This window comes from Mucor mucedo, assembly GCF_025094135.1.
Source record: "Mucor mucedo strain NRRL 3635 chromosome Unknown EV154scaffold_149, whole genome shotgun sequence".
NCBI classification, from domain to species: Eukaryota; Fungi; Mucoromycota; class Mucoromycetes; order Mucorales; family Mucoraceae; genus Mucor; species Mucor mucedo.
The window spans coordinates 1,176-28,439 of record NW_026252433.1 but is presented as its reverse complement, the minus strand read 5'-3'; the positions used below and the strand labels follow the sequence as shown (position 1 = coordinate 28,439).

The following is a 27,264-nucleotide window of genomic DNA, read 5'->3' as shown; positions in this document are numbered from 1 at the left end:
TTTAATGTTGTTGCAGCCAATAATAATGTGGCTTGTTGTTACACAGGATAGGATCTTTCCTATAAATACGCTTGCTTTTTTTCATTTTTTAATAATTATTCTTTAGTTTTGTCTTCACCTAAATTTGGGATTTATCTTGTAGTTGATACTAGTAGTATTTCCTCCGCTTTTTGTTGCTGTTTGTTGTCTATTGTAAATTATACAATCACATCATCTTCTTACATAAGCCCGTCGTAAACTCTTTTCTCTTTGACATCTAAGAACTATATTCTCTTCTCATCTCTCACTGTATCATTATCGATTTTCATTTTATTGTCTTATCCATATATTTTATCGTCTAAGATCACTACAGAAAGACTTTTAATAAATAATAGAACTAAGTTGACAACTAAAAGTCTGGTGCTCACTATCACAATTGTTATATAATAATAATTGTCCCTTTTTAAATGTAAATCCGTACTAGCGCTATATCAATGTTTCTGTCGCAAAACGCTGATGTCATCGGTTTTTTCATCAGAGTTATAATATTACCACAATCATTAGTACTAATATCGTGGAATGGGATTGCATAAATAAGAATTCTTCACCATAACATTCAGACTAAAATAACTAGAAAACTCAAATATCATATATATAACTCTGTATCAATAATATTATAATGATTGTTTTGGCTTTGCAGTATATACCAAATTTAATACTTCGGGCTGTTTTTTTTTTGCGCGGCCAAACAATGCGCAATTCAAAGCAGCTGACATGTATTAATATTATAATGATTATTATGACTTTGCAGTATATATTAAGTTTAGTAGTTCCGGCTGATCTTTTTTTTGCACGGCCAAACGATGCCCACGTCGAAGCAGCAGACATGTATGGGAATAATACACATTGAGTGAAAAAAATCGACTGACCGTTTCTGAAAATTGGGTGTCACAACTATAAATTGAAAATAAAGAAGTTTTGACTTTGTTCAGCCACTTTTTTCAGAAGCAATAACTAATGTCTAACATTGGTCAAGACAAATTAATTTGTTTCAGTGGATGTATTCTTCGACGCAGTGGCAGAGCCAGATTTAACACAGTGTAATCACCTAATCCCAAAAGGTATAAAACAATCATGACGAATTAACATGGCCAGAGCCCCAAGAATCAGTAACAGTAATAGCGACTCTAAGAGTCAACCTGAAACTTAGAATGACGCCACAAACAAGGCCGATCCCGAACGTAACTCACGGTCTTTCATAGGTAAAATCGAATTGGAACGCAAAACACACTTTTCAGCTTTTTTCTCTATTTCCTCAGAGATCATGACTTGAATCGTGCGTGCCACAATAGCTTTGTAGAGATGAATTTTCTTCGTTAACGTAGAGGTATATACCGTGAATATTCGACTTCTGATTTTTTTGACGTCATAACGTACGAGGGATGACAGAACGATGACCGAACTCTAATGCCGTGCGGGTTAAAGAAGAACAAGTAACGAATCAAAAAATGTTTTTTAATGCAACAGTAAAAAAGTCAAAATCAATATACTTGCCATGTCGACTGCGTTTATGCGAGCACTTTCGACTGGAAAACATCTTACGAGTACTGAATTCCGAAAAAATAATGGAATGTACAACGATAGAGGCTTCATAATCAGAAATCTTAAATTCTTCAAGAATATTTCTGGGAATGATTTTTCAATGATTTTTTGCAAGTTTTTGCAAAAACAGAAAATAATCTAAATTAACGTAAACATTTTGTGTTCCATGATACAATATCTCATATTTCATCCACATATTTTGCTTATTCATCGCTTTTTTTAAAAAAAATTAAAAAATAAAGGATTCAAATTTTTAACCATGGATAATACGAAGCTTTTGACAAACAATATTCATAGTCACCCATCTCTAACCTTTCATAGTTGAGTATAGAGATAGATAAATAAAAACAATAAAATACTTTGAGACTGCTTACAAATTTTATTAAGAGTAAAAGTAGATTCAAAGATTAAGAGGTTTCTATTCCAACTATCAGTTTGCATATTGATATATGCTAAGTGAAATCAGATTATGAATTTAGTTTGATGGATAAGTTACACAGCACTAAAATAGTGCTTGTAGTTGGATATGATATAATGTATATGAAATTGGTTCGTGTTGTGATGTAATAACGTATGGGATAATGAAATGAGATTTGATTTAGTGATGATTTATGGTGTAATTAGTACCAAAAGTAGGTGGATCACCACATAACCGCTCCTAACATCCGAAATGATAAGGTTAAAAAGAGGGAGAAGTTACTCAGAAATATCGAATTAAGCAACAAGCGGAATACTTCACATGTAATCAGTCTGATAATCAACATAGAAAAAACGGTCATGGTTTGTTGGGGAAGGTAATGACAATAAACCGGCAATGGACCGCGTGAAAAATTTCTTGTTGGATAACAATGGCAAGTACCTTGATATATGGAGTGGTATTCCCGATGCAATAACGGGAAAAAACAACCCAGGGACAATCACGAACATGGATGTCTCAACAATGTGCGAACCAGTTTGCCAGGCATGGCGTCAAACGAAAGAAGAAAACTATTTGCACCAAATTATGAATATATCGGCGTCTTATGAAGAATCGACAAAACTCTTCTACCAAACCGGTGTAGTAGGTAAAGGAAATGTCCCACGTGTAAGCATGTCCAAAGAATTCAAGAGTAAGCGATGTAATATAGTGTCCTTTATACCATGCTCACCTATAGATATTTGTAGAAACACTATTGGAAAATCATCCCAAGTAGTTCGAATTGGAGCCACATCTTTCTGATAGGTTTACGAGCGACTCTTGGGCGTCTGACACTAGAACTATTCAAGATAAGCCCTTCAATAAAGAAACGTTTATTGCAAGTATTCGTATTAAGCGATCGATTGATGACGTTGCCAATGAAGAGTGAGGAGGATAACAAAGATAAGAAGAAAAAAAAGAACAAGAAACAAAAAAAAACTGAAACTCCCATGTATGATGAGATTATGGAACGTCTGGAAATTGAAACTGGAGCAAATGTCAGTAATGCTGGTAGAAGTAAATCAGGTTTGAATCCTACCAATGACAGTGCAAAATCGGCCACCATATCATACCTAAACTAAATTATATATCGAAAGGCCTCCGGCCGATCGGAGATTTTTTTAGTAACTGTAAAGAAAAGATATTTTTATTAACTTATAAAATCTGAAAATATTAAGGTTGATTGTTTAGCAATACATGGCAATGTGAAGGATTTTGACGGCCTTTACAAGCAGTTAGACTACAATTGTGACTAGAAAGGTTTAAGCATCGAATGCATGATTTAAGTTTTTTTTGTTTCTTTGGTTTTGGCTCAGATGGTTTACAGGCACGTGATGTATGCAGATCCAAAGATCGAATGGCAGGAAGAATACGCTGTGGCAATTGGGGATTGCGAGTGGAGGTAGAAATTTGTGTTGGCGAGATTGTTCTTGGAGCTATGTCCGTGTATGTATTTGAAAAGAGCAAAAGGTTGGTTGGCTCAAGATGCTGAACTTGAGGTCGATTAGAAGGTATGATAGCATTTTCAACAATTTCCATGGAGGTTGCGTTGGTAACTTCGATAGATACGCGTTCGGTTTTGTATTCAATATATCGACCATAGTATGATTTGAGATGATACGGCGTTTTATAAAACAAGTTTTTACCCGTATTGTTGTTTTCTTGGCTGTTACAGAAATCTGACGAAATGATTAGAAATCCCCCCAGTTTGGCTTTTTTTCGTTATACTGATATAGCGCTAGTACGGATTTAGATTTAAAAAGGGACAATTATTATTATATCAGAATTGTGATAGTGAGGACCAGACTTTTAGTTGTCAACTTAGTTTTATTATTTATTAAGAGTATTTCTGTAGTGATCTTAGACGATAAAATATATGGATAAGACAATAAAATGCAAATCGATAATAATACAGTGAGAGATGAGAAGAGAATATAGTTCTTAGATGTCGAAGATAAAAGAGTTTACGACGGGTTTATGTAAGAAGATGATGTGATTGTATAATTTACAATAGACAAAAACAGCAACAAAAAGCGGAGGAAATACTACTGGTATCAATTACAAGATAAATCCCAAATTTAGGTGAAGACAAAACTAAAGAATTTTTATTAAGAATGAAAAAAAAGGAAGCGTATTTATAGGAAAGATCCTATCCTGTGTAACAACAAGCCACATTATTATTGGCTGCAACAATACAGAGGGTTTCTTTCTAAAATCGTTTTAAATGTTTTTTTTCTTCCATGGTGTGCACACGTACAACAGCAAGCGCAACGATTTGCAGTAACGCAAGGTATTCACATGCAGATTGCTCTGTCTTGTTTACTTTTACGCAGGGTAAACCAGCTACCTGTTCAGCAAGGCGAGTAGACACATTCTGACTGTTTATGCTGGTACCTGGCTCAATTATGTACGTGTTTGCCAAATATAAGGGTATTTGACACACGCCAAATGTCTCATATCTATTCTTGAATGACAGAGTGGTCCCATCAGAATTATGGTAGGTTCCTTTAAACCTGTGGCCTAATTACATCTTAACCTTATTTGTAGTTTGAGTAAGCCATCGATCGTGGTAACCAATATGCTCCACTCCAAACCTATTTCTACAACCAACCTTTTTTTATGCGTAACTATGCGGACACCGTTTTTTTTGGTGTAAAAAATATTGAGGGACACCGTTTTTCTGTACGGCCCGGATTTTTTTTTTTTTTTGGCACTATAAAATAATTTCGTCGACACAGTTTTTTTTTACGGACACCGTTTTTTACTTCTTAAGAAAATCTCACTATAAAAAAAATGACTGAACAAGACATCAGCGACAAGGACTTGCTAATTCAAGCACTTCTTTCCGAGTTCAGTAATGATGTTGAAATTAACGATGGCTTCGAGCAAACATTAGAAAATGAAAACGTAAAACACAAAAATCCCGGCAAAAACGCTATCTGAAACGAGTTTGACTAGGGGGTGCCAAACATTAAATTTTTCAAAAATCGCGGGAATTTTATTTCGAAGTTCCGGGAATCTTTTTAGGCTGGGAAAACTCGTCATAAGCCAAATACAGCTCTAGCTTCCCCTTTTTACTTTAAACCATTTTTTATAAATATTATCTTTTATTTTTAACATTTAAAATGCCCAAACAATCTACTAGACAACAGACTTTGAACGAGATGAAGTCTTTGCTTAAACACAATGTTATTATTGAAAATGAAGAAGAAGCGGAAGAGATGCACGAACTCTTGAGTGGATTAGAAACGAAACGTGTTCTCAACAGTGGACCTGGCATTCCTAAACTGGACCAGTATCGCGAGTATTTCCTCGAGTGGAATGACGAAGAGTTTGTTAAGATTTGTAGAATGAATAAGGACTCGTTCTTAAAGCTCCTTCGCTTGATTGAAGGTCACGCAGTCTTCAACAATCACAGTTTCATTTCTCAAAGGGATGTTCACGTTCAAGTTGCAGTAACCTTAAGACGATTAAGTCACGATGGAACTGGTAACAGCATTGAGCAGATTGCAACTTTGTTTGGAATCAGCAAAGACTCTGTCACTGATTACACCAACCGCTGTTTTAAGGCAATCACCGACAACCTTAAACACTTGATGAGCTGGCTTAACAAGGAACAAAGAGAAAGAGCAGCTGCAGCCATCAAAAACAATACTTTTTTTGTAATTGTATTCGATACATCGATGGCACCCATTTTCGCCTTTCTCAAAAACCTACCGACTGCCCCGAATCCTATTACAATAGAAAGGGGTTCTATTCTGTGAACTGTCAGGTTGTTTGTGATGAACGAAAGATCATTTTGGGGTTCCAATCAGGACAAGCCGGGTCGATGTGTGATGCCACATGTGTAGAGCATGCTAGCTTCATGATTAATAGAGAAGCCAAGTATTTTACATGTGGCGATGCTGCAAGCCATGAGTACCTTCTCGGTGATTCCGGATATGCTCTACATCTATTTGTGCTTACTCCTTACAGAAGACCCCAGGTTGCAAGTTCGGTGAAATGCGAAGACTTCAACAAGGTTCACTCTTCCGCCCGAGTTGCTGTTGAAAATACCATTGGTGTATTAAAGGGCAAATAGACAATCTTGAAGAACATTCCGATTCAGATCAATTGTGAGGAGGATATCATGAGAATACATGAATTGGTACATGTATGCGGTCTTTTGCACAACTATTTGATCTTGGAAAATGACAATTTTGACGGTGATTTTTATGAGGATGTTGACGTCGGGCAGTCGAGATTAGACGTGGTGTTGCTGGAGTCATTTGACAACGTCAACAGTGTTTCCAGCCGTATATTGAATACTTGGAGGGATTCCGTTGCTAAAGTAGTTTTAGCAGATTATGCAGTACATTTCGGATATGATAATGAATAAACCAACTGAGTTGATATAATGGGCATTTGTGTTGAAAGGATTGGATTGCGTCATTGCTGTGAAGGTTTCTGAACAATGAATGTAAATATGTTTGTAAGAGGAAAAAAAAACTTTATTTAAAAAGAAAAAAATATTAATTTACATCTGTTGAAGGATTACCGTCGTCGTGCTCATCTTCATCACTATCAAGATTGTAAAGATACTCTGTATCATCATATACATCAACATCATCGACAAGATCCCTCAGAGATCTACGAAAATCAGCCAGATGTCTGGTAATTTCCGTAAATGACGATGTATTGAAGGCGTTCGTTGTCAGACAAGTAACAAGCAATTGGGACATACCCAAATCGAACTCCCTCTGACTATTTTCGCTCAATACTTCGTCCCTTCTCAACTGAGCCTCGCGATACTCAGAAGAAAAGTCTTTTTTGATCCTCTTGTTTCTCATGGCGTGATCGGGATCAACACGGATGCGATCAGCCGTTGGCATTTCAGGCTGAACGGTACCAGCGCGACTAACACCTCCACGACCACGACCACGAGCACGTGCACGACCACCAACACCAATACCAACACCAACACCAACACCAACACCAACACCAACACCAACACCAACACCAGCACCGCTACGAACACCAGCAACAGGAGCACCACCAGCACCAGTACCAGCACCAGTACCAGCACTAGCACCACCAGCAACACGAGCACCACCAGCAGCACCACCAGCAACACCACCAGCAACACCACCAGCAACACCACCAGCAACACCAGCAATACCAGCAACACCACCAGCAACACCAGCACTAACACCACCACCAGCACGAGCAGCACTACCACTGTTGACATCGCTGTCATGGTCCACAGCATGATACGACCCAGCATCATTAAAAAAAAAGAAATCCAACAAACCATTCTCTAATGATGATTCAAATAATGGTTTGCGACTTGATGGCGGGGTATTAGATGGAACCGATAGAGGAGAAGAAGCAACATTGGTAGCTGGTACTTCTACAGATGAGGCTGGTCAGACGAAGCTTCACCTAAAGCAGGACGAGGGAAAGAGAGAGTTTCGTTTGAGAATGGCCCAACAGAAGAAAAACGGAACGAGGAAGAACGCTCAGTAGACACAGGTGCAGCAGACAAAGACCTAGCAGCCAAAGGAGCACCAGAGAAAAGAGAAGCACCAGCAGCCAACGGAGAACGAGCAGCCAAAGCAGCACCAGCAGCCAAAGGAACATCAGCAGCCAAAGGATTATCAGCCGCCAAAGGAGCACCAGAGGAAAGAGAAGCAGATGATCTTGTTGAAGATTCAGCCGCATCAATTCCAACCAACAATCGACTGACCTCTTCAATCGCCTCTTGTTGACCACCAAAAACTGCAAAATTTTGTGCCTCAATTGCAGCTAATGATGGCCTTACTCTGTTGGAGTATGTATACTCGGTACCACCAGGGGCTCCATGGAAAGCCACACAATAAGGAGTTATGTTTGGTCTAACACCATGCAGAGCAGCCAAACGAGAAAATCGAATACACAAATGTTTACACTTGATCTCGATGGAGATCAGTCCACGTTTAATGCTATCTGTAGTCAAGCCAAAACCGGTAGAGCTCATATCTCTTTGTATATTGCGATACTTTGCGGGTTGGCGTTCAAAACGTTTTCCAACCGATTTGAAATTCCAGGAAGACGGAATTACTCTATCTGCCAGAAGTTGCTGAAACAATCTCTCAATGATCTCTCTTTTTTTTATCTGACTACCAGCTGAAGGAGCGGACGACTTTTGTCCACCAAGATATATCTTAAAAAGGTCTTGGTCACTCTCAAAGACACCAATCATAGCCCTAATTTGACCAGGTGTAGTTTTGGTTCTATCAAGGCTTTTATCTGCGGAATCGTTGTTGGAAGGACCGCCACCAGTGTTTCTGCTTATTTGATCAGACATTTTAGATTATACGTTTTAGAGAAAGTTAAGGAGAAAAAAGGTAAGTTAAAAACTTAGAAAAACTTTATAATGCAAACACAGATGCGATTTGATGCTTTTAGATTATCATAAAATAAATAAAATGTTACATTTTTACGTCATACTTCCTTCTCAACAACGAATAGAAAATGAGTATTCTTTCCCGAGATTTCTCAAGAATACTTTTTCTTGCCCGCAAAATCTCGGGCACAAAAAATCGTTCCCGCAAAGTTTAGGGAATTTGGCTGGGAAAAAATTCCTGGGAATGTTTTTTAAGAATTAAGGAAATGATTTTTTTAATGTTTGGCACCCCCTACTGGGACTCCATCAGTGTCGCAGAGAATGCAGCAGAAGATCACGAGGAAAATTATTTGACTGACTTTCCGGTACCATCCTTTGAGCAGACTGTTGGTAGTAGCGAAGCTGTCGTAAGTATGAAGGAGGCTTTTGGAAAGGAGTTTCCTGGAAGCAAAAATTTCGCTGACAAGCAGTCGGCCAAATACGAGATGCAAGATTTTGTAAGTCTCAGAATATGCCCTTTGAGACACTCAGAAGTGATAAACTTTACATGGAACTGGTATGAAAGCATTTTGGAGAATACCGTAACACCAGAGGCGAAGAAAGTACGTATGCATTGAGTGAATGGCCGATCTAGTTTGATTAAAAAATTGAAATAGAAGACAATAATGATGGGGAGGGTGTCTTGAAAAGGCCTAATCGTAAGACTGTTAAGGTTGGATGCACTGCTTTTATTCACGTCAAGTTGGATACCAAAGACGTGAACAATCGCTGAAATATAAACAAGGCTTGTTTTGACCACACGCCCCCAGTTAACAACAACCGCCAAATGTATCATGTTAAGAAGAAATTGGAAGCAGATGAACAAGAATTTGCAATCAAGATGATGCAAAGCGGAAGTACTCCCAGTGCAGTTTTGGAGGTAAGGAAGTTGAAAGTAAAAGTAAGATGTGGATAGGAGTTAGCATTATTTGTGATCTATTTTTTTTTGAATAAAGACATATTATACGAATACTTTAAAAACATTCTCAAACGACACTAGCAATAAATATTATTTCTTAAAATAGATCTTTTTGTTTGTAGATGTTAAAAACAAGAGACGTTTGCAACGTTAATGTGATTGATCTTACGAATATCCAACAACGGTTCTGTAGAGATGATAGCATTTTCATTTGGAATTTTACAAGACACCTCGAAACAACAAACCACGATGTTAGATATTTAACTAACGAAGATAATAGAATCCAATCTATTTTCTTCATTCATCAACATGGGATTGAGGAAGCGCGTAAATTATCTGATTGTGTTATAATCGACGCCACATAAAAGACCAATTCACACAAGATAGTTATTGAATTTTGTTGTTGCTGGAGCTTTTGCGCTCTCCAGAAAGACCAAAGCAGCTGACCACCGTTCCCATTGCCGGCTGCTGGATGGACAAGGAAACAGCCGAGAGATATCAGTGGTCTCTTCAATGTTTTTGAGATATTGTATGGCCTGCTGGTACAGCTGAAAATTTGTTGCCGAAATGGTTCGTCACCGATAATGAAGAAGCTTTATTGAAGGCTATCAAAACTGTTATTCCTAACAGTAAGCAAATTGTTTCTTGGATTCACATCCAGCCCAATTTTCTTCTTCGGTTTAAAAAGAACTTAAACTCGAAAGTGAAGACCGACAGTAAGCTACTATAAAGACAAACTATTTTCATCTTCTTAGCTTACTCGAATTACAATTAACATAGATCCCGGAATTCAACTTGAAGTTCGTAGTTTTTTGACGATTGTTCAAAAAATGGCATTTATTTGCTCTACTTTGGATGAATTTAAAAATGCAAAAGTAGAGTATGATGCTTTTGTATCCAAGCCTGAACTCTGTACTAAAGACGGTGCAATTGTCATGAAGAAATACTTGTAATTGTATGTAGTATTTAATGTTATGTATGTAGAAATATTCATTACTTTGTCAAGAATTAACTGAATGGCTTTATTAGCATGATGAGAAAGGCAAATGTTTGGGCAGGATATGTCATGATCGTGGCACGTAGATGCATTAATTTTGGTAATTCTTTGTCAGCACCTTGCCATCTACGTGTCAGCCATCAATCATCGAATATGTGTCATAAATAAGTAATGACTTACTAAACTTTGTCATTGCTTATTTTTATGCTAAATATCTGTACAGTCCTTTACTATAAATATAGCCTAAATTTCCCTCTTTTTCTTCACCTTCATCAGAAATATTATCTAACAACCCTATCTCCTCTTTTCTTCTTTCTCTCTCTCTCTCTCTTTTAATAAATATAATAATTATCTTTTATTTCTTTGTTCTTGTAAGCAAGTATTCTTCTGTCTGTCCTGTCCGCCTGTCCGCTCCTGACAGCTGCCCTATTTGTCTAGTCTCCTCTTCCGACGACTTGTTCCATTTTGTGGTGGGACGTTTCGATAAATGGCAGTACTGGTGTAACGTAATCTCTCTTCTTAACATTAGTGGCACATTCGAAACTGAATTTGATATTTGGTCCGGCTTTGTATCTCTCTGCGGTCAAAACCAAAAGCCTCTATCGTCGGTTATGCTTGTTATCCTTGGTTCTGGACTAGCTGTGGTGACCTAGCAAGACTATAGCCATATTAGAGCTAACAAAGGTTTATCCATGCTGATACTATTTGTGATATAAGCTTAACAATAAATGTCATAGTAAGAACTATAAGAATATTACATCACAAGTCTGATTTAGTACGTCTGAAAAATACTTAAAATTTAGTTTAAAGCAAAGATGTTAAGAGGACTTAACATTTATTAGAAGAAGACTAAATTAGTGACTATGTAATTATCATATACATTTTTGGTTAATCAATGATAACTTCAAGATAGCACTAGAGATATAAACACAGCAAACAGTCTTTATATAAATACTCGTATATTTCATTTATTAATAAAGGACAATCTTATAAACAGTCTCAAACTACTTCTATAGTCTTTTTATAAATTAAACCCTATTTTAAAACACAACACTAGCTACACTTTGGAAATACCATTGGCGTTGTGTGAATGATGGTGATCTGTGGAACGCACAAGCTGCTCTTAACATGTTTCAACAAGATCACTCAATACTTCAGAGACTCAATCCCCTCTAGTTCGTAGTGATAGTCTAGTGACGCCTTCTGGCTAATCTTATAATTTCTTTATATATTTAATGAACTTACAGTTAATACAAAAAAAAAAAATCTTCCTTCGCATGTGCTGGGTGCTTAAAGAATTTTTACAAAATACTTCAAGATTGTATAGGCTGTAGGGCTAAAGAAGGCTTTCTTTCGTTCGCTTAAAGAATTTTTACACATGGTATTTGCATCCAAATCTTTGTCCCATCCATTCGTCATCAAAAGTCGTTCAATCCGTTCAAATTTTGATTCTATTCGACGCGTCTCAATCGGCTCTATCTTTTTCAATTACTACGCTTTCACCAATGTCTTCGATCTCGCCTTCAATTTCGACATTTTAGACATTTCTGAAAACACTCTCTTGTATTTGCATATTTAAAATCGACATTCTTAATTTTCCCTCTGGATCATTTAACAATGTCAAATCAAGATCATGTTTCCTGGTCTACTGTGGCTTCTCGCGGTGCCTCCAAAAAAGTCTTGCGTCCTCTTCCTGTCTCTCCCGAGACTGATTCTCAATTCAAGTTGAAAAGTAACACCCTTTTCCATCATCCTGAACTTGATTACCAAATTATGGTATGTCAAGCTGCTTCTATTGTCAAGCAAGCACTGACACCTGGTTCTGTTTTGTTTTCGTTCCCCGCTTCCATTTTCAAGCATTGTACAGAAGCTTATGAACTCATTGAAGCTCAATGTGGTTCTATCCAGGGATTTCGTCCTATTAGCAATTATGGTACTCGCTCTGCTGGTGAATTTATGGTTTAAGTTAAGTTTGCAATGACAAGAAGCACTACAAAGTCAATCACTCACTGTGTTAGTTACAAGAACTTGTTGTTTAAAGGCTCTCCTTCTGTTCCTAGTGGCAACAATACACTTGTGCATGTCAAGATGACTCTTTTGCGAATTCCGGACAAGGATACGTTTCTGGCGGATCTTAAAAGATCTCTGCGTTTTTACGGTGAAGTGTACCAGGTGAAAGAGTACACTTGCGGTGGGTACTTTGAAGGTGAGCTGTCGGTTATCCTTGATATCTCGGCTGGCTATATTGGTGCTTCTGGTGACATGGTCAAGAATGAGCCACTCACAAATAATTTGTACTTGGAGGAATGGGACTGTTTTGCTTCGGCAACATTTAAAGGTGGACCCACGGTTTGTCACTGGTGTCGTTTGGCTGGACACGCACGATCCAAATGCCCGGATTTGGCGAAAACCAAATGCTTCTCGTGTCGTGGTAGTGGACATACCACCAAGTGTTGCAAAAGCCCTTTCCAGAAATACTTCAATGGTCCGTATATCAACCCTGTTGAAGCAGCATGGAGAATATTCGAATTTCGTATGTATGAAGAGCCACCATCTGTCACCCAGTTGGCTGTTCACTTACCTGGAGAACAGCCGCTTTATTCTGATCCTCTCTGGAAGCAAGATAAAATTAATGAAACCCTTGAAAGTACTGGGTCAACTCTCATGGGACTTTCTAGGTGGATTTTGGACAATCAGCACAAAGACGATTTTATTCCCTTCCATTATCAGCAATTTCCTGAATGTTTTGTCTGGTATAAATCAGCCGAAGTCAGGAAGGCACGAAAAACCAGTCGTTTCGCTATTGGTAGAATGTACAACTGCAACCCTTCTGCAGGCGAGCGTTATTGATTGAGATTGTTGCTTAATGACATCAAGTGAGCTACCTCATTTGTAGGCTTAAGTACCGTTAATAATGCTGAATGTGGCACGTTTAGAGAAGCTTGCATGTTATTCCGTTTGATTGAAGACGATGAGAAATGGAAGAAATGTTTCGAAAAAACTGGCTCCTTTGCATCCGTAACTTCCCTTCGGTCAATGTTTGTTTCAGTTCTTTTATTCAACTGCTTATATTTACCATTGGATATTTGGGAACAATTTTGGGGAAGCTTTTGTGACGATTTAGATTATGCTATTGAGAAAAAGGATTTAGCATTTTACTAGATCTTAATCCGGATGCATTTTTTTACAATAACAGTCGTTCGTTGGACTACGGGTTGTATCTTTTCAAAAAAATCGTTACAAAATCATGATAAATCCTAGCGATTTTTTCAATAGCTTTTACCAATGTTTCAATGGAACGTATGAATTGATAACATTTCCAATATCCGTGGAAATTTATTATTTCAAGGTGAACTGTCTTAATGAAGTCGTGAAGAGGAACACAGTTTTCAAAAAACATATAACCGGCTTAATAGTTTTCAAAGATAAGTATTCGATACCATTACGTTATCAGTCAACAGCCGGAACAAAAACGCCCATTTCTTTTTTCAAGGGTGCGCAGGAACAACAAAGACCTTTATTTACAACATTCTTTGCAACTACTACAGAGGTCAAGACAAAACTGTATTCTGTGTGGCTTCTTCTGGAATAGCAGCTTTATTGTTACCATGTGGTCGAACCTCCCATTCCCGTTTTTCTATACCGATCCAGATAACTCCTACATCCGCATGTCATATCAAAAAGGAGAGTGATCTTGCTGATATTATTAGAAAGACCGCTTTGACTATCTGGGATGAAGCTCCAATGCAACATCGAAATTGTTTTGAGGCAGTAGACAGAAAATTTCCTGACAAATGTGACTCCGAAAAATTTGTTTTGTTTGGTGGTGTACCTGTTGTTCTCGGTGGTGATTTTGCCCAAACACCACCTGTAGCTACTCACGGTTATCGACCTCTAATTGTGAATGCTTCCTTGATTATGCCTTCTGCTTTGTGGCCAAGACTCAAAAAAGGATTTTTAACAGAGAATATGTGTTTGGCTAATTCAGTGCAAGAGCATAAGGATTTTGCTGAGTGAATTGGAAATATGTCTTGTGATTCAAATCAACAAGGGACAATTCAATAACCAGACTTCGCTGCTTTTATTGAAGACATTTATCCCAAAGTTGTTCTTAATCGCCCACTTGAAAATAGCAACTTTTTTAAAGAAAGAGCGATCTAATGTTCAAAAATATCAGTGTGGAAGCACTCAACAGTAAGGTTTTGGAACAGGTAGTTGGTGAAAAAGCTACTTTGTTTTCTTCCGATACCGTACAATCAGATCTTACAGGGTCTGTCAGAAACGAGGGAGGAACGAGACAGGCAGGACAGGACAGAGAATGAATAGCTTCTTGAAGCAGGTTATTTATTTAAGAATAAAAGGGAGAAAAGAAAAGAGAAGATGATTATGAAATATATCTGATAAAGAAAACTGGGAGAAGTGAAATTTATCAGCTATATTTATAGAGAAAGGAAAACAAGAAATTAAATAAAACAATAAGCAATGACAAAAGTTAGTCATAGCTTATGTGGATCATGACAAAGGATTTAAAGAGCTGACAGATCAATGATGAATATTGAGTCTGAAAGCTGGTTACTCATATTGCATATTTGGGGCATAAAATGTAACAGGATCATGACAGGGTCTTCAATAGACAGCATGCCTGAAGAGTATCTTTACAGTTTGATTACCTCTGGCCCACCACCAGCAAAATTAGAGTTAAAACTTGGCCTGCCTGTCATGCTTCTTCGCAATTTAAATCCCGAGTGGGGTTTGTGCAATGGAATTAGGATAATAATTCTTCAAATTGGACAATATGTTTTGAAAGTAAACATCTTGGGTGGTTCTGGCCTTATCGAACTCATACCCCGATTCACTTTGTCGACTCTTCCAGGCCAGCTCCCTGTATTAACAAGAAAACAATTTCCAGTCGAAGTATCTTTTGCAATGATTATTAACAAATCACAAGGACAGTCATTGAAAAAAGTTGCCATTGATCTCGAAACTCCTGTTTTTACCCAAGGCCAATTATATGCAATGCTATCCAGCGCAACATAAGCAAACGGTATATCCGTGTTATTTTCAGATAAACCAAACACTACCGAAAATGTTGTTTATCCTGAATTACTCATCCAAACCTGACTCACTTTAAATTTTATATCTGATCCGTTATGATCATTTTTATCCCAACATTATATATTACAAGTAAAAAGCTATTTTTATTAGCTTTGAGTTTGTTTCAGAGGCTGCCTCCGCTCGCTTCGCGAGCGAGATGCCAGGTAGTAGCCGTATACAGCTGATACTCAGATTAAATTTTCACTCATACATACGGCTAACAATTGCTCGACATCGCCAAAAAAAGGGGCTTTTATGCCATCCATTGCTGCTGCTCTTTGTGTTGTTCTAATCAAACTGTCATTAATGATATTCAATAGCTGATTACTGATCATAGAAAACTAGTCTACTAATAGAATAATGTTTGTTTAGAGTTTTATCAATTCGTCTAGCTTCACATAGATGGGCTCCTGCGACGAAGTCCCCATTCTAAAAAAACGATCAATAGTACTTCCGCAACCTTAGCAGGAGCCATTTTCAATGTTTAATAATAAAGAAAAAAAAATGGGGCTCCCCTTCGGGTCGCTGATCCCATTTTTTTACAGGCGTATCAGACTTTGTCCTCCGACCACATATTTTTTAACCTACGCTACGCTCCGGTAAAAATACGCGGTTCCCGGAGGACCCATCAGATGAGAACATTTTTATTACATTAATATGATAACATTTTATTTAATTTACGTTAATAGCCATAAGGGCTCGTGAAAACTGGTGAAAGAAATATATGTTCCAGAATCGACAATTTCTTTGTTTGTAAAAATATTATCGATAAATGTCTTTTGCTTAGTACTGGAAGTGACGGTACTGGGAAGAGATGTTTTTAAACCTTTTAGTTCTAATAAATTCAAAATCGCTGATTTTTTGGAAGATTCTTCATTAAAATGCACGTTAAAGTCACCACCAATAACAATATAATCATATTCTTGATCTAACACAAAATTCAATAATTCCAATAGTAACTGCTGACTTGTACGCGGAGAAGCATATATGCTGCAAAATAAGCTGGAATCAACAGTAACAAATGATACACTCACAGATGAATTATTGTCTCCTATAAAAAGTTCAGATTGTGAGGCATAGTTGTTACCCAATTTATCAGATATATAGCATTGAGAGCCTAGAGGTTTTCTAACAGTACCAGGGCAATTTGCTGAAGAGACCATTTTAAACCCAGGAATATCAAAGCAATCATCACGAAGAGTCCAGGTTTCATTTAAAAGGATAACATCTGAAGAGATATAAACTGGATCGTTTACAATCTGATCAAAATGAGCCTGCAAACTTTGGACATTATGTGAAAGAATTTGAAAACTCTTTTTTTCCGTAAGCCCTCGAAATACTGGATTGAGTACAATAGTTTTTTGTCGCTGTATTTCCAAATACAAATCAGATGTGCTTTCTCCTTCTAAAGACTTCGGTGCTAAAAACTTGTTGTTCTTGGATATTATTACCAGACCTGAGGCGGTGGTAGCTCGTGAACAAGCAACATAAATTAATGACCTACTCATTTTAGAACTCCCGTAGTTATAAACAACCACGTTTTTGTAGGTGCCACCTTGCGACTTATGAATAGTAAGAGCTTCGGCAGGTACTATAGGAAATTGCTTTCGGTTGATGGTAATACCCAGAGAAGCAACTTTAGTTATGGCCAAAGATACTGGTTCAATCATGGTCCATCTATCGTCTATAATACTATTGGTTTCACGCAATAATGCTTGTTTTTTTCGAAGGCCTAATCCACTTCGTTCATCGTCAAACTTGATCCAAAGCCGTAATGGCTTTTTATTGACAGCTGCACTGGATGAACTTGCGCTTGTATTTTTTAATCTCCCGTAATCAATTTTCTTTAAATAACCAGTTGTTCCATTAACAATGCCATCTACCGTACTTATGTTGGTCATTACCATGTATCTGGCACTGATTTTTAGCTTCAGCTTCTTAAGTAAGCTGAGATTTTTTAAGGAGTGTGTAGAATTATCATCACGCACTAATTCGAGAGCGAACTTTTTCTCGCTGGCTGTAGTCTTCTCACCAGTGGCACGATCAAAGCCAACGGATATGGCACCTTCGGTATCCATATTATCAAGAATTGCATTGTTCATACTTCGTACATCTGCATTTCGATGAAATAAACAAATGGGTCTTTCTTCTGAGAGCGGATCAACATTTACACGTAAATGAGGATATATATTTTCTCCGCATGATAGCAAGTTCATTTCTTCAACTGTCATAGGCAAAACCCTGCTCTGAAACAGATTTATGTCTTGAGGTGTCATTTTTCCAACAGCCATGTTATTCAATGCAATGGCAAATTGTAAATCATCTCTTTGTCTCATAATCTGCTCTAATCTATGTACCTTAAATAAATCGTCCCATATGTTGATTCCAAATAGAGCAAGAGCGGCATTTTTTGATATACTACTGGTGTATAACGGTTTGGCAGCCACTGGAGATAGTTGGAAGAAATCACCAAGAACAATTACGGATATTCCACCGAAAGGTGACGTAGCATCGAAAATAGTTCTTAAGCTCTGATCAATCCAGCCAAAAATTTTAACTCCAACCATCAATTATAAGTACTCGTACGTCTTTTAAACCGACTGACATAGAATGACTTACGCTGGCAGATAGGGCACCTAAAGCTGCATTGTCATTTTGGGATACAGGTAACTGGAATGCATTGTGCAACGTCTGTCCTTGAATATTAAAAGCTGCTTTTCCTGTGGGTGCTGTAAGTAGAACTGGGGGTGTATTCATTTCTAAATCTCTATCGCTATCAAATTCAAGATGTAAGGCTTCATATAGCGCCTTTATAAGCATGCTTTTGCCGACCCCCTCACCTCCTGTAACAAAATGGTAGAAAGGTGCAAAAGTTTTGATAGATTCATTAGCCGTACTGAACATTCTAATTGTCACTCTGTCACGGTTATATCGTACATGATCAATAACATGCATCAAATACTCGCGCTGCTTTACATTCAGTTTTGAAAGAAGAGCATGGAATTGCTCCTTCCCTAGTCTGTCAGCTAATGTTATTTTTTCAAGATACGTTTTGTTGCCATTGTTGGATCTGGATGTACTTTCGTTGAGATCATCAAACAAATCGTTACTTCGGTGTTAATCACCCTCACTTGAATCATCAACATCCAACGTGTACCTTTTAAAATCATTGTTTGCGTCGCATGATTCGCTACTAGTTTGGTTTGAACTATCCACGTCTTCAGATTCATTTTCGTTCTCTTCCATCTCACCATTTAGCTGCTCCATATATCCATCCAAAGTTTCATCATCAATCATACAAAACTCTTTTTTGTTAAATACAATGTTATTATGATTTTCTTGAAACTTTTTTTCGGTGTCCACGTCTAACAATTCCATAGCCTCGTCTCTCCAAGGATAAAATAGCATTAGGAGAGTTCTGAAATAATCTGAACGTTCTTTTTCGATATTGAATTTGTAGTATCTGATTACTTTTGACTTGGATCTGCGACGAATAAATCCAGAGTCTTTTTTTAATTGGAACACCTCACCGGGAGATCCACCGCACAGAAAAAATACATCTTCAGCAGTATCCGCTTGCAATGTTTCTTCATTCTCACTTTCAGCTTCGTCTTCATTTTCTTCATCATCCCTTTTCCTATGTTTTTTGTTTTCACTTGGATGCTTTTTACTAACTTCGTAATAAGAAGCAAATTGGGCTAATGTAATATTTTCTAAGCTATCAGGACGATTGACATAATGTTCTATGACACCTGGAATAAAGCAATCCGTAGAATCAGGACTCAATTTAAGGAGGTCTACTTGACTTTTCAAAATATGAGTTCTATTTTCAGGTCTGGATGTTGGAACAAATATGGTGACAGTGCTTGATTCAACCATTTGAATTCCAATGATATTGTAAGCCGCCTCCTGAGCAGATATTTCGCTAGCATTGTAATACGTCGTCACCAAAGATTGAAGCAAATCAAAGGCCTTAGATTTGGGGTCATATTTATGTTTTGCATAGACACCCTCCATAGCTTTGCTCATTCCTTTGTCGGTCTTATTGATATAGTCAAGAACATAAGCGCAGCAAGCATACGGATCAAGAATGAATTGTATATCCATATTTGCTTTAAATAAACTTAATATCTTTCTACTATAATTATTAATCATAACCTCGTTTGGCTCGCGTTTGATGTAAATCTTGTTAATCTTAAGTCCTGATCTCAATGAAAAAAAATATTCAGCGGGACAAGGAACATTAACAAGTTCCATAAAAGTTTCGAATGAAATCTCAGAATCTGACAGCATCGTCGAATTTTCATCAAGATAGTCCTTAATTCCCTTATGCATCTTTTTGTACTCTGAAATTTCTTCTGGTGTATAATCACTATGATCCAAAGGTAGCATGATTTTTGTATAAGGCATTGGCATAAATGGTATGTTGAAACGACAAACAATATCATTTCCTCCTCTCTTTCTTCTACAGGTACTGGTATGCTTATGAGTCTGTCGCGTCTTCAGCAAACTTTTACACGTGTCCACGTTTGATCTGCTCGCATCATTGGTATGTGGGCTACCATCCTATTTCTTACTACAAGTAATGATTTTGTCGACAAAATCACAAATTAACTTTTTAGCTGCTCGGGCTTCGTCTACGGTATCGCATTCTTTGTCCTCGTAAATGGGTGCATCCTTCAGCCAAATCAACATGTGAACATGTGGGGATCCTTCGTAATCATAAATAATTAGTTTAATTAACTTGATGAATATTTTTTTTTGTATGTATTCTTACTTCTATGCTGAAACTCAATTCTAAAGTAGTATTCACTGATTTTGTATTCACAAAATGGACCGTCTTCTGCTACCCAGGTCTTTTTCAATTCTCTAAACCTGTGATCAAAATAACGAGCTGTTGTTATCGGATCGCTTTGAATGAGTCTAGCTTTTTCATCATAACTTAACGTTTCAGCTTCTTCCTCGCTCATAATATCGTCATCCACAATCTTTTTTAAAATACAGAGTAATTCGGTCCATTTTGTCTCTGCAGCAGAAACAGTGATAAACAAAGATGGGATACCATATTGCCTTATCATCGCCATGGAATTTTTTTTCTGATTTTTCCAGTACTCCGAGGACAATCTAACACCAGCAAAGGTTTTAAAAGCTTGATCCTTGCTCAATAGCCCAGTTACATAATTATCATTTGAAACATCTTTGGCAGTAAAAGGTTGATTTTCACTCGACGTATTTTTTCTTTTTCTAAGGATAGTAATAACGTTAGAGCACATTTTTAATAACTGAGATTTTCTATCCATATAAAGGAGATAATCCAAGCGTTCAACAGCCCTTCTGTCAAATCTCCGTGCCATTGATTTTGGAATTTTTATATTTGTTGGTAGATGGTAAATGATTTTCCGAAAAAGAGGCTTATCTACCACGAAATAAATTGACAAAAAAATCAGAAAAATCATTAAGTTAAAACTCTCAAGGCAAATTACAAAGTTAAAAGTTGTAAAGAAAAATTGTAAAATTTATTTTAAAGTTGCGTGTTTGATCTACGGAAATGTGTTTCATACTTATCTTTCATTCTTTGAGTGATTTGCATAGTACGTTGCAAAATTTCATCTACAACCGTTGCCTCTTCTTTTGTCATATACTTGAAAAGACGTGTTAAATCAGATCGAGAATGGTTTAATGTGGCCACGTTATCTAAGAAATGATCCTTTAATTCTTCGTTATGATCCTGTTGAATGATTGTGGCCATAGGAGCCGTCTCCAAAACAGGAACATTATCAACAACGTAGTTGTTGACAGACGAAGGAAAATGCAATGAAAAGTTAGTATGGTTTTTCAACAAATACATATGCTTACATGGCTGTCTTCGTTTGCCGAAATCGTAACAGGAACAAGACATAATGACATTGTCAATGGTTACTTCAATTGAACAATCGATTGAAGCACCATCGACAAAGGAGCTAACCTGATACCTTCTGATTCCTTCACCATCTACATCCGAGGGACCACCAACCATTCTCTCTCTATCCTCATCATCAACTTCCTCAGCCTCAAGCTCTCTGATTCTTTGCTGCTTAAAGAAGGGTGACATCGCACCGTTACCCTGAATAACCCTTTCAAATTCTTGAAGGAGGTAATACTCGACATCATTGACCAAAACAAAAACGAGCTTGTCGAGTCTCTTGTTTCTAACTCGGCCCAAAAACACGGTCTTCAATTGATTGTGCCAAGATTCGATGAAGTTGTTGGTCAACATATGAGAAAACTGGATGTCTTTGTACGATCTACTCCAAACTTTGAACTTGTCTTCAGTACACCAGTTTTTGACGAAGTAGTCCATAAACTTGGTTTGGTCGGCATACTCTTCTTGGAAACCAATAACCTTTTGATGGAACTGATCAAGATCTTCTTCGTATACGATGCTTTGTAAATAGCTCATCATTTCACCTCTGAGCACTCTATTCTGAGAAGGTGAAAATCCAGGAACAGAAACAGAAGCAAGATGTTTGTTCCAAGCCTGAGTCACATGGAAAATGCAGTACTGAATCTTTGTCTTTGCTGGATCAAAAGTGTTGGTAATTGCATTTACCTCGGCCTGGCAACAGTCAATGGTGAATTGTTCAGGATCAACCAAAAGACGGGCATCCCTCAAATGCTGAAGCCATTCAACAATTGGTCCAGTGCCATGATCATTGGTAATCATATAGGCAACTGGCCATCCTCTGCCAATTCTATTATCACGAATGATCAAAGTATACAAAATATCGGCCATATTGCTGGAAATACTATGAGTGGCATCCAAACAAAACGCACTGGAATTCTTCATTCGAATCTTCTGATCGGGGGAGACAAACCCACAGGCGAACAAGGATGGGTCCTCAGTGTATGCCAATTTTCCAGTAAAGCATTCGTAGCCTTCAGATGGCAGTTTTGTCTCAATCCAAATTTTAAAAGACACCATATGATCCTTATGAAAATGATACATCTCCTTATCAACCTAAAACGCGTTATTGTTAATATCAATATTCCATAAATACTGAGTTTATAGTCTGACCTTGTTCATTGTGTTCCAGATATCATGGTAATTAACCTTACGATGAGACTTGCGACCATAAGAGTCAGCTGCCTTCAACATATCAATTCTAATTTGACGAGGAGTCTTTGATGAATGCTTCAGCTGCTGCAAAATCTCATGTAAACGGTCTCTTGGGAGAGAAAGAGTGCGAATATCGTCCATAAAATCTCCAGGAACATGGTTTGTATGATCCTTTTCGATAATGAGCTCATAGAACTCGGGATAAGCATAAAACCTTCTAACACGGAGAGTGCACTTGCAGTCAACCTTTTTCGATTTTTTTTGAACGGGTCGATCCTTGGCAACAGACTTGTAAGTACCAGCACGATGACAGCAATACTGTTGAGAGAAACGGAGAGAAATGCTTCTAGCTTTAGCTTCTTCAAGAGAGAGATCCATGGGTTGCTTGTTGGAATTAGTGATTCTCCAGCCATAGGCACAAGCTTCGTTGATTTCGGCCAGGCATTCCTTCCAGCTAGCTGATTCTACTTTAATTGTTACGCCAGTATTTAACTGCATTACACCGGGCAAAGTTGAAGGAGTAAGGGCTTCCATAATGTTTGTTAAAGAGTATCATATTGTTAGATGACATAATTAGTTCAGGGTTGTAATAAAAAAAATTCTTATCAAGCGCGTGAACGAGACAGGTGCTCAAAAAAAAAAAAAAAAAAAAAGGAATCACAGTCCTGTTTTCGGAAAATCATTTACCATCTACCAACAAATATAAAAATTCTGATTTTGTCATCGAATTGTATGATACTGTTTCAATGCATTCTAGTCTTTTTCCATAAAATATCTTAATAAAAGATAGGAAATCGCTATCTTTATCTTTCAACAAAGACAATGGGGTTCTACCTTCGCCAGGAGCAAGTCTGATAGAAATGTTGTTGTCATTATTGTCTATAATTAGAGTATATGTAGCATCAATATTTAAGGGCTCGTCCACATAGTCTTCTTCCCATTCATCATCAAAGGTTTCATCATAGTCTAACTCATCTTCTTCTTCAGCTTCATTGATTTCTTCATCGATCCCCATATTATTGCTGTTATCAGATTCTTGATTTAAGTTTCTTTCATTCCACACATTTCTATCGCTCAAAGACACATCATACTATTGATAAAGAGTAGTAGAAGGAGATATTCAGCCGCAACCCAAGCTTTGGATGGACTTATATTTCCTTTGATATAATCCTTTTCAAAGCATAATTTTCTTACTAAGCGTACATGCACGGTCTCAGTATCGTTGTAATTTCTGGGTAAACAACTGACTGTTGTATCGACATTTACTGGTACATTAACAATGCCACCTTTGCTCTTATACTGTCCACTAACACCTTTATGAGTCCATAATTGTTGAAATGTATGTCTTGGTGCCACCAGCCTTTCTTCCAACCGTGTCAACTCTGAAATACATGTAACCTTTTCCGGGAAATGTAGACCATTTTTTAGAGCAATTTTCGGTACCTTATTCTGCCTAATTGATACCTTACAATTTGCACAAAAATAGTGTTTGTCGCTACCTGTTTTCGTAACTGTTAAATTTTTATAATTTTCAAAAACATTACATTCAATCGTCCAAAAGGCCTCCTCAACAACATCTGCGTCGCATTTCCATTTCCGTAACATAACTTCTTTACCAACCAAGGAAACGTTTTTGATAAAAAACAATCCACCACAGCAAATGCATAAAACAGTAGGTCCCTCCCTTATACTTTTTTCGAATGTTCTTCTGGTGCTTTCCCAAGAAGGAATCTAGTCATAAATCAAATGCATAAGTATTTAAGGGTCATAGTTACAAGACAAATTTATACCTCTTCAGGAATACTATTAGTCCTGTTTTGACGGTATGATCGTTGATATTCCCTTTGGTACGCTCTAGACTCTTCAGATTGTTGATACACCCTTCTCTTATCCTGTCGGCTGATTGGAACAATTCTTGTGAAGTTAGGATTACTTGTGGGTGTAGTTCCGTTACCTTCGTCTTCGTCATTCGAAGTTTGCTCTTCCTGTTCTTCTGAAATGCGTGTTGCGTATCGTCGTTTCTTCGCATTCCTTTCAGCGATGACCTCAAACACATCTTTTGGGCCTGATAATTTAAGTCGTAAGAAATTTTTGGGCTGTTGATCTGAAGTGACATTTGTTTCATTATTAGATTGGCTGTTAACTTCAGGATCTGTTGTTGCTAAACTTTCCCCGGTATTTATGTTTGATGATGACTCCCCGATCTTGTTTGGGTTTGTCTGAATTTTCAATCGTAAGTAAATCTTTTGACCAGGGTTGCTTGGTTCCATCTGATTTTTCAAATCAGTCGAATGAGCTTCCCTGTCTCTCTTTTTTCCCTTATTCTTTTTCTTTTTATGTTCTTTAGGCATTTTCAAAACTTGATTACTTGATTTAAGTTAAAGATGTATGCTTTATTTGAAAAAAGAGTTTGATACTTTCATGTCCCAATATAGTAATTTTTGGCTTTTTTTTTCATCCCAATACTTAGGCTTTTACACTACGTATTACATACTCCGTCTAATACGCCAAAAATTGTACATACCACCCCTGCAGTAATTGGCCGGTGGAAGTGCAACCCTTTATACGCATTTCTTAGGATCCTTGGTGCATCACTTTATACCGATTATTAAGGACACTGTTGGATCACTAAATACGTATTTCTGAGGCTCATGTATAGTGTATTTTTGGATAACTTAAAATTTAGTTTTTGGGCTCATGTACAATGTATTTTTGGATTAATGAATACCTATTTTTTAGGCCTATGGAACAAATCCAAATAGTTGTTTTAGGATTTGAGGGGGGGGGGAGGATTTAGGCACCATTTTACAATTAACAACGATTATATAAATGAACAATCAAGAAAGGGTTACTGAAGGCGAGTATGTTATTGTTCTTAAAAGAGTAGACGTGCCCCAAGAAATTCTTTAATCCAGACACTCTTCATTAAACTGAATCAGTCAGCGAATGACGAATCACTAAAGGAAACTGATGTCGAACATTAATTAAAGTTACGCTGACCTGCTGTAGATGCCATAGGACGTTTAAATCGAAATTATCTTTGATCAAGCACTTGAAGGTCAGACACCATATTGTGATTGTCGGTTTCAAGCATGGGCGTCCTGAACAAGATGGAAGGCTTGCATACTGTATTTGGCAGCAGCTAACGAAGGCCGTTTTAAGAGCAGAAGAAAAAAAACTTAAGAAGCAAATAAGGAAACAAATCAGTTAGTTATGAGTCGGTAAAAGCTAAGAAGAGAGCTGAATGGGCTATGTTGGAGAGTCAGGACCTTCTTGAAAATCTTAAGGTTTATGGGATCCGTCGGATGGTTTACAGAAACCAGAATTTGCCTATGAACAACACATCGAAGATGTCTCTCACGTTTACCAATGTCTCATCACTCAATTATGTTTGGAAGATTCATATGGATTGAGGGTAAATATTTCTTTGAGTATTCTGGAAATGAGGTTCGAACGTTTTCCCGGAGTGTTGGAGCAAAATTGTGCCATGGATATTGTTCTGGAAGCTCTGACGCCGTTGAAGTTTAATCAAGGCAATGATAAAGAGCAGGGTAGTCTTTGTATGAATTTTGGCTTTACAAAAGCAGATTGAGTAGCGATGAGAAAATTGCTGGAAGATCGTTAAAACTGCAAAGATTTCAACCGAGCCAGACTTGATATTATGGACAAACTATGTTTTATGAAACAGGTTCACTTTGAAGTTTATAATTTTTATTTTAATATCCTAAAAGTTCGATGCGGTCTTCTCTATTCTTTGTTTACTTCCGCCTCATTTGATTTTCAATAAATAATTAAACACTGTTTGTTCTTGAACGCATATCCGTAGCTCATTAATCAAATGATTCTCAACATAGTTGCAAGCAACACCCTATGTGTAACGGTTCAGATATACCCAAAGGGGTTTAACGTACAACTGAAAAAGATAGTTGTCATTTAAGAAAGGTATATAATTATTGCATATTGTATTCATGCTTATTTCAGATATGCCTTTTAACATTTCTTTATTCCTTTAATACCACAGTATTTTCGTCTGTTTTGTAACAAAGAAGCGATTAGTTTAGTTTTAGCAGTAGGCTTCAAAATTGGATATCGCCCATTTTGAAATGCTGATCAAAACAAATTTTCTACTGCTCATAACTAATTGATGAGTACTACATCCCTCATCAGTTTTTGTATATCCATGTACATCTCTTCGTCTCCAAAGACCTGGTAGGACAGAGACCTAAGTCCGCGGTAGCCACCCTCACCAAAATTCACAATTTCCGTGAAGCTGTTACTGGGAAGATCCTTATCAACATAGATCTCAGTGAAATTTTCAAATTCTCATTCGTGGCAGCTATTCAGATATATTTATATATATAGACATATTGATCAATGCATACACTAGGAAGATGTGTTTTCATTAAATGTTATACTTCACAGATCTTTGTCCTCTTAGGAAGATCAAGGTGTTCTCCAGTCTAATACTCCGTGTTCCCAGCTATTGAATTAGTTAAGTTAGTACGGATAGTATTGTGTTTTTTAAAAGATCTTACTTGAGTTAGCTCTCTTGGGAATGTAAAGAACAGTTGTGTCACAATGTTGCTGGCTGTCGTAAAAACTGGGTCCACTTGAAAGCACCTGCATCGTGGGTGCGACCTGTAAATACATATCAGTAAGATAATCAACATGTTATGGATATTTCGCTATTACCAGAGTCACCGACACGGATGTACGT

General features: G+C 37.3%; 4 protein-coding genes across 4 annotated transcripts; 2 read left to right on the top strand and 2 right to left on the bottom strand.

Annotated features, from left to right (window-relative positions):
• Positions 1 to 2,167: 2,167 nt before the first annotated feature.
• EV154DRAFT_577356 (uncharacterized protein) lies at positions 2,168 to 3,120 on the top strand (the record flags this gene model as incomplete). The annotated part of the gene is made up of 3 exons (XM_051606522.1): positions 2,168 to 2,213; positions 2,376 to 2,665; positions 2,746 to 3,120. 3 exons carry the CDS (start codon positions 2,168 to 2,170, stop codon positions 3,118 to 3,120), a joined length of 711 nt encoding a protein of 236 aa, XP_051452317.1.
• A 3,429-nt stretch (positions 3,121 to 6,549) lies between these two features.
• EV154DRAFT_606752 (uncharacterized protein) lies at positions 6,550 to 8,664 on the bottom strand (the record flags this gene model as incomplete). Its single annotated transcript, XM_051607559.1, has 2 exons — positions 7,460 to 8,664; positions 6,550 to 7,427 (listed from the first exon to the last, which is right to left on the bottom strand). The coding sequence occupies exons 1-2, from the start codon at positions 8,361 to 8,363 to the stop codon at positions 6,550 to 6,552; spliced, it is 1,782 nt and encodes a 593-aa protein (XP_051452316.1). The 5' UTR covers positions 8,364 to 8,664.
• A 15,566-nt stretch (positions 8,665 to 24,230) lies between these two features.
• On the bottom strand, positions 24,231 to 24,898 carry EV154DRAFT_555787 (uncharacterized protein; the record flags this gene model as incomplete). Its single annotated transcript, XM_051605300.1, has 2 exons — positions 24,231 to 24,278; positions 24,338 to 24,898. Coding segments are annotated over 2 exons (609 nt in total), but the record flags the coding sequence as incomplete, so codon positions are not given.
• A 478-nt stretch (positions 24,899 to 25,376) lies between these two features.
• Positions 25,377 to 26,139, top strand: EV154DRAFT_486576 (uncharacterized protein; the record flags this gene model as incomplete). Its single annotated transcript, XM_051598860.1, has 3 exons — positions 25,377 to 25,408; positions 25,557 to 25,753; positions 25,835 to 26,139. 3 exons carry the CDS (start codon positions 25,377 to 25,379, stop codon positions 26,137 to 26,139), a joined length of 534 nt encoding a protein of 177 aa, XP_051452314.1.
• Positions 26,140 to 27,264: the final 1,125 nt, after the last annotated feature.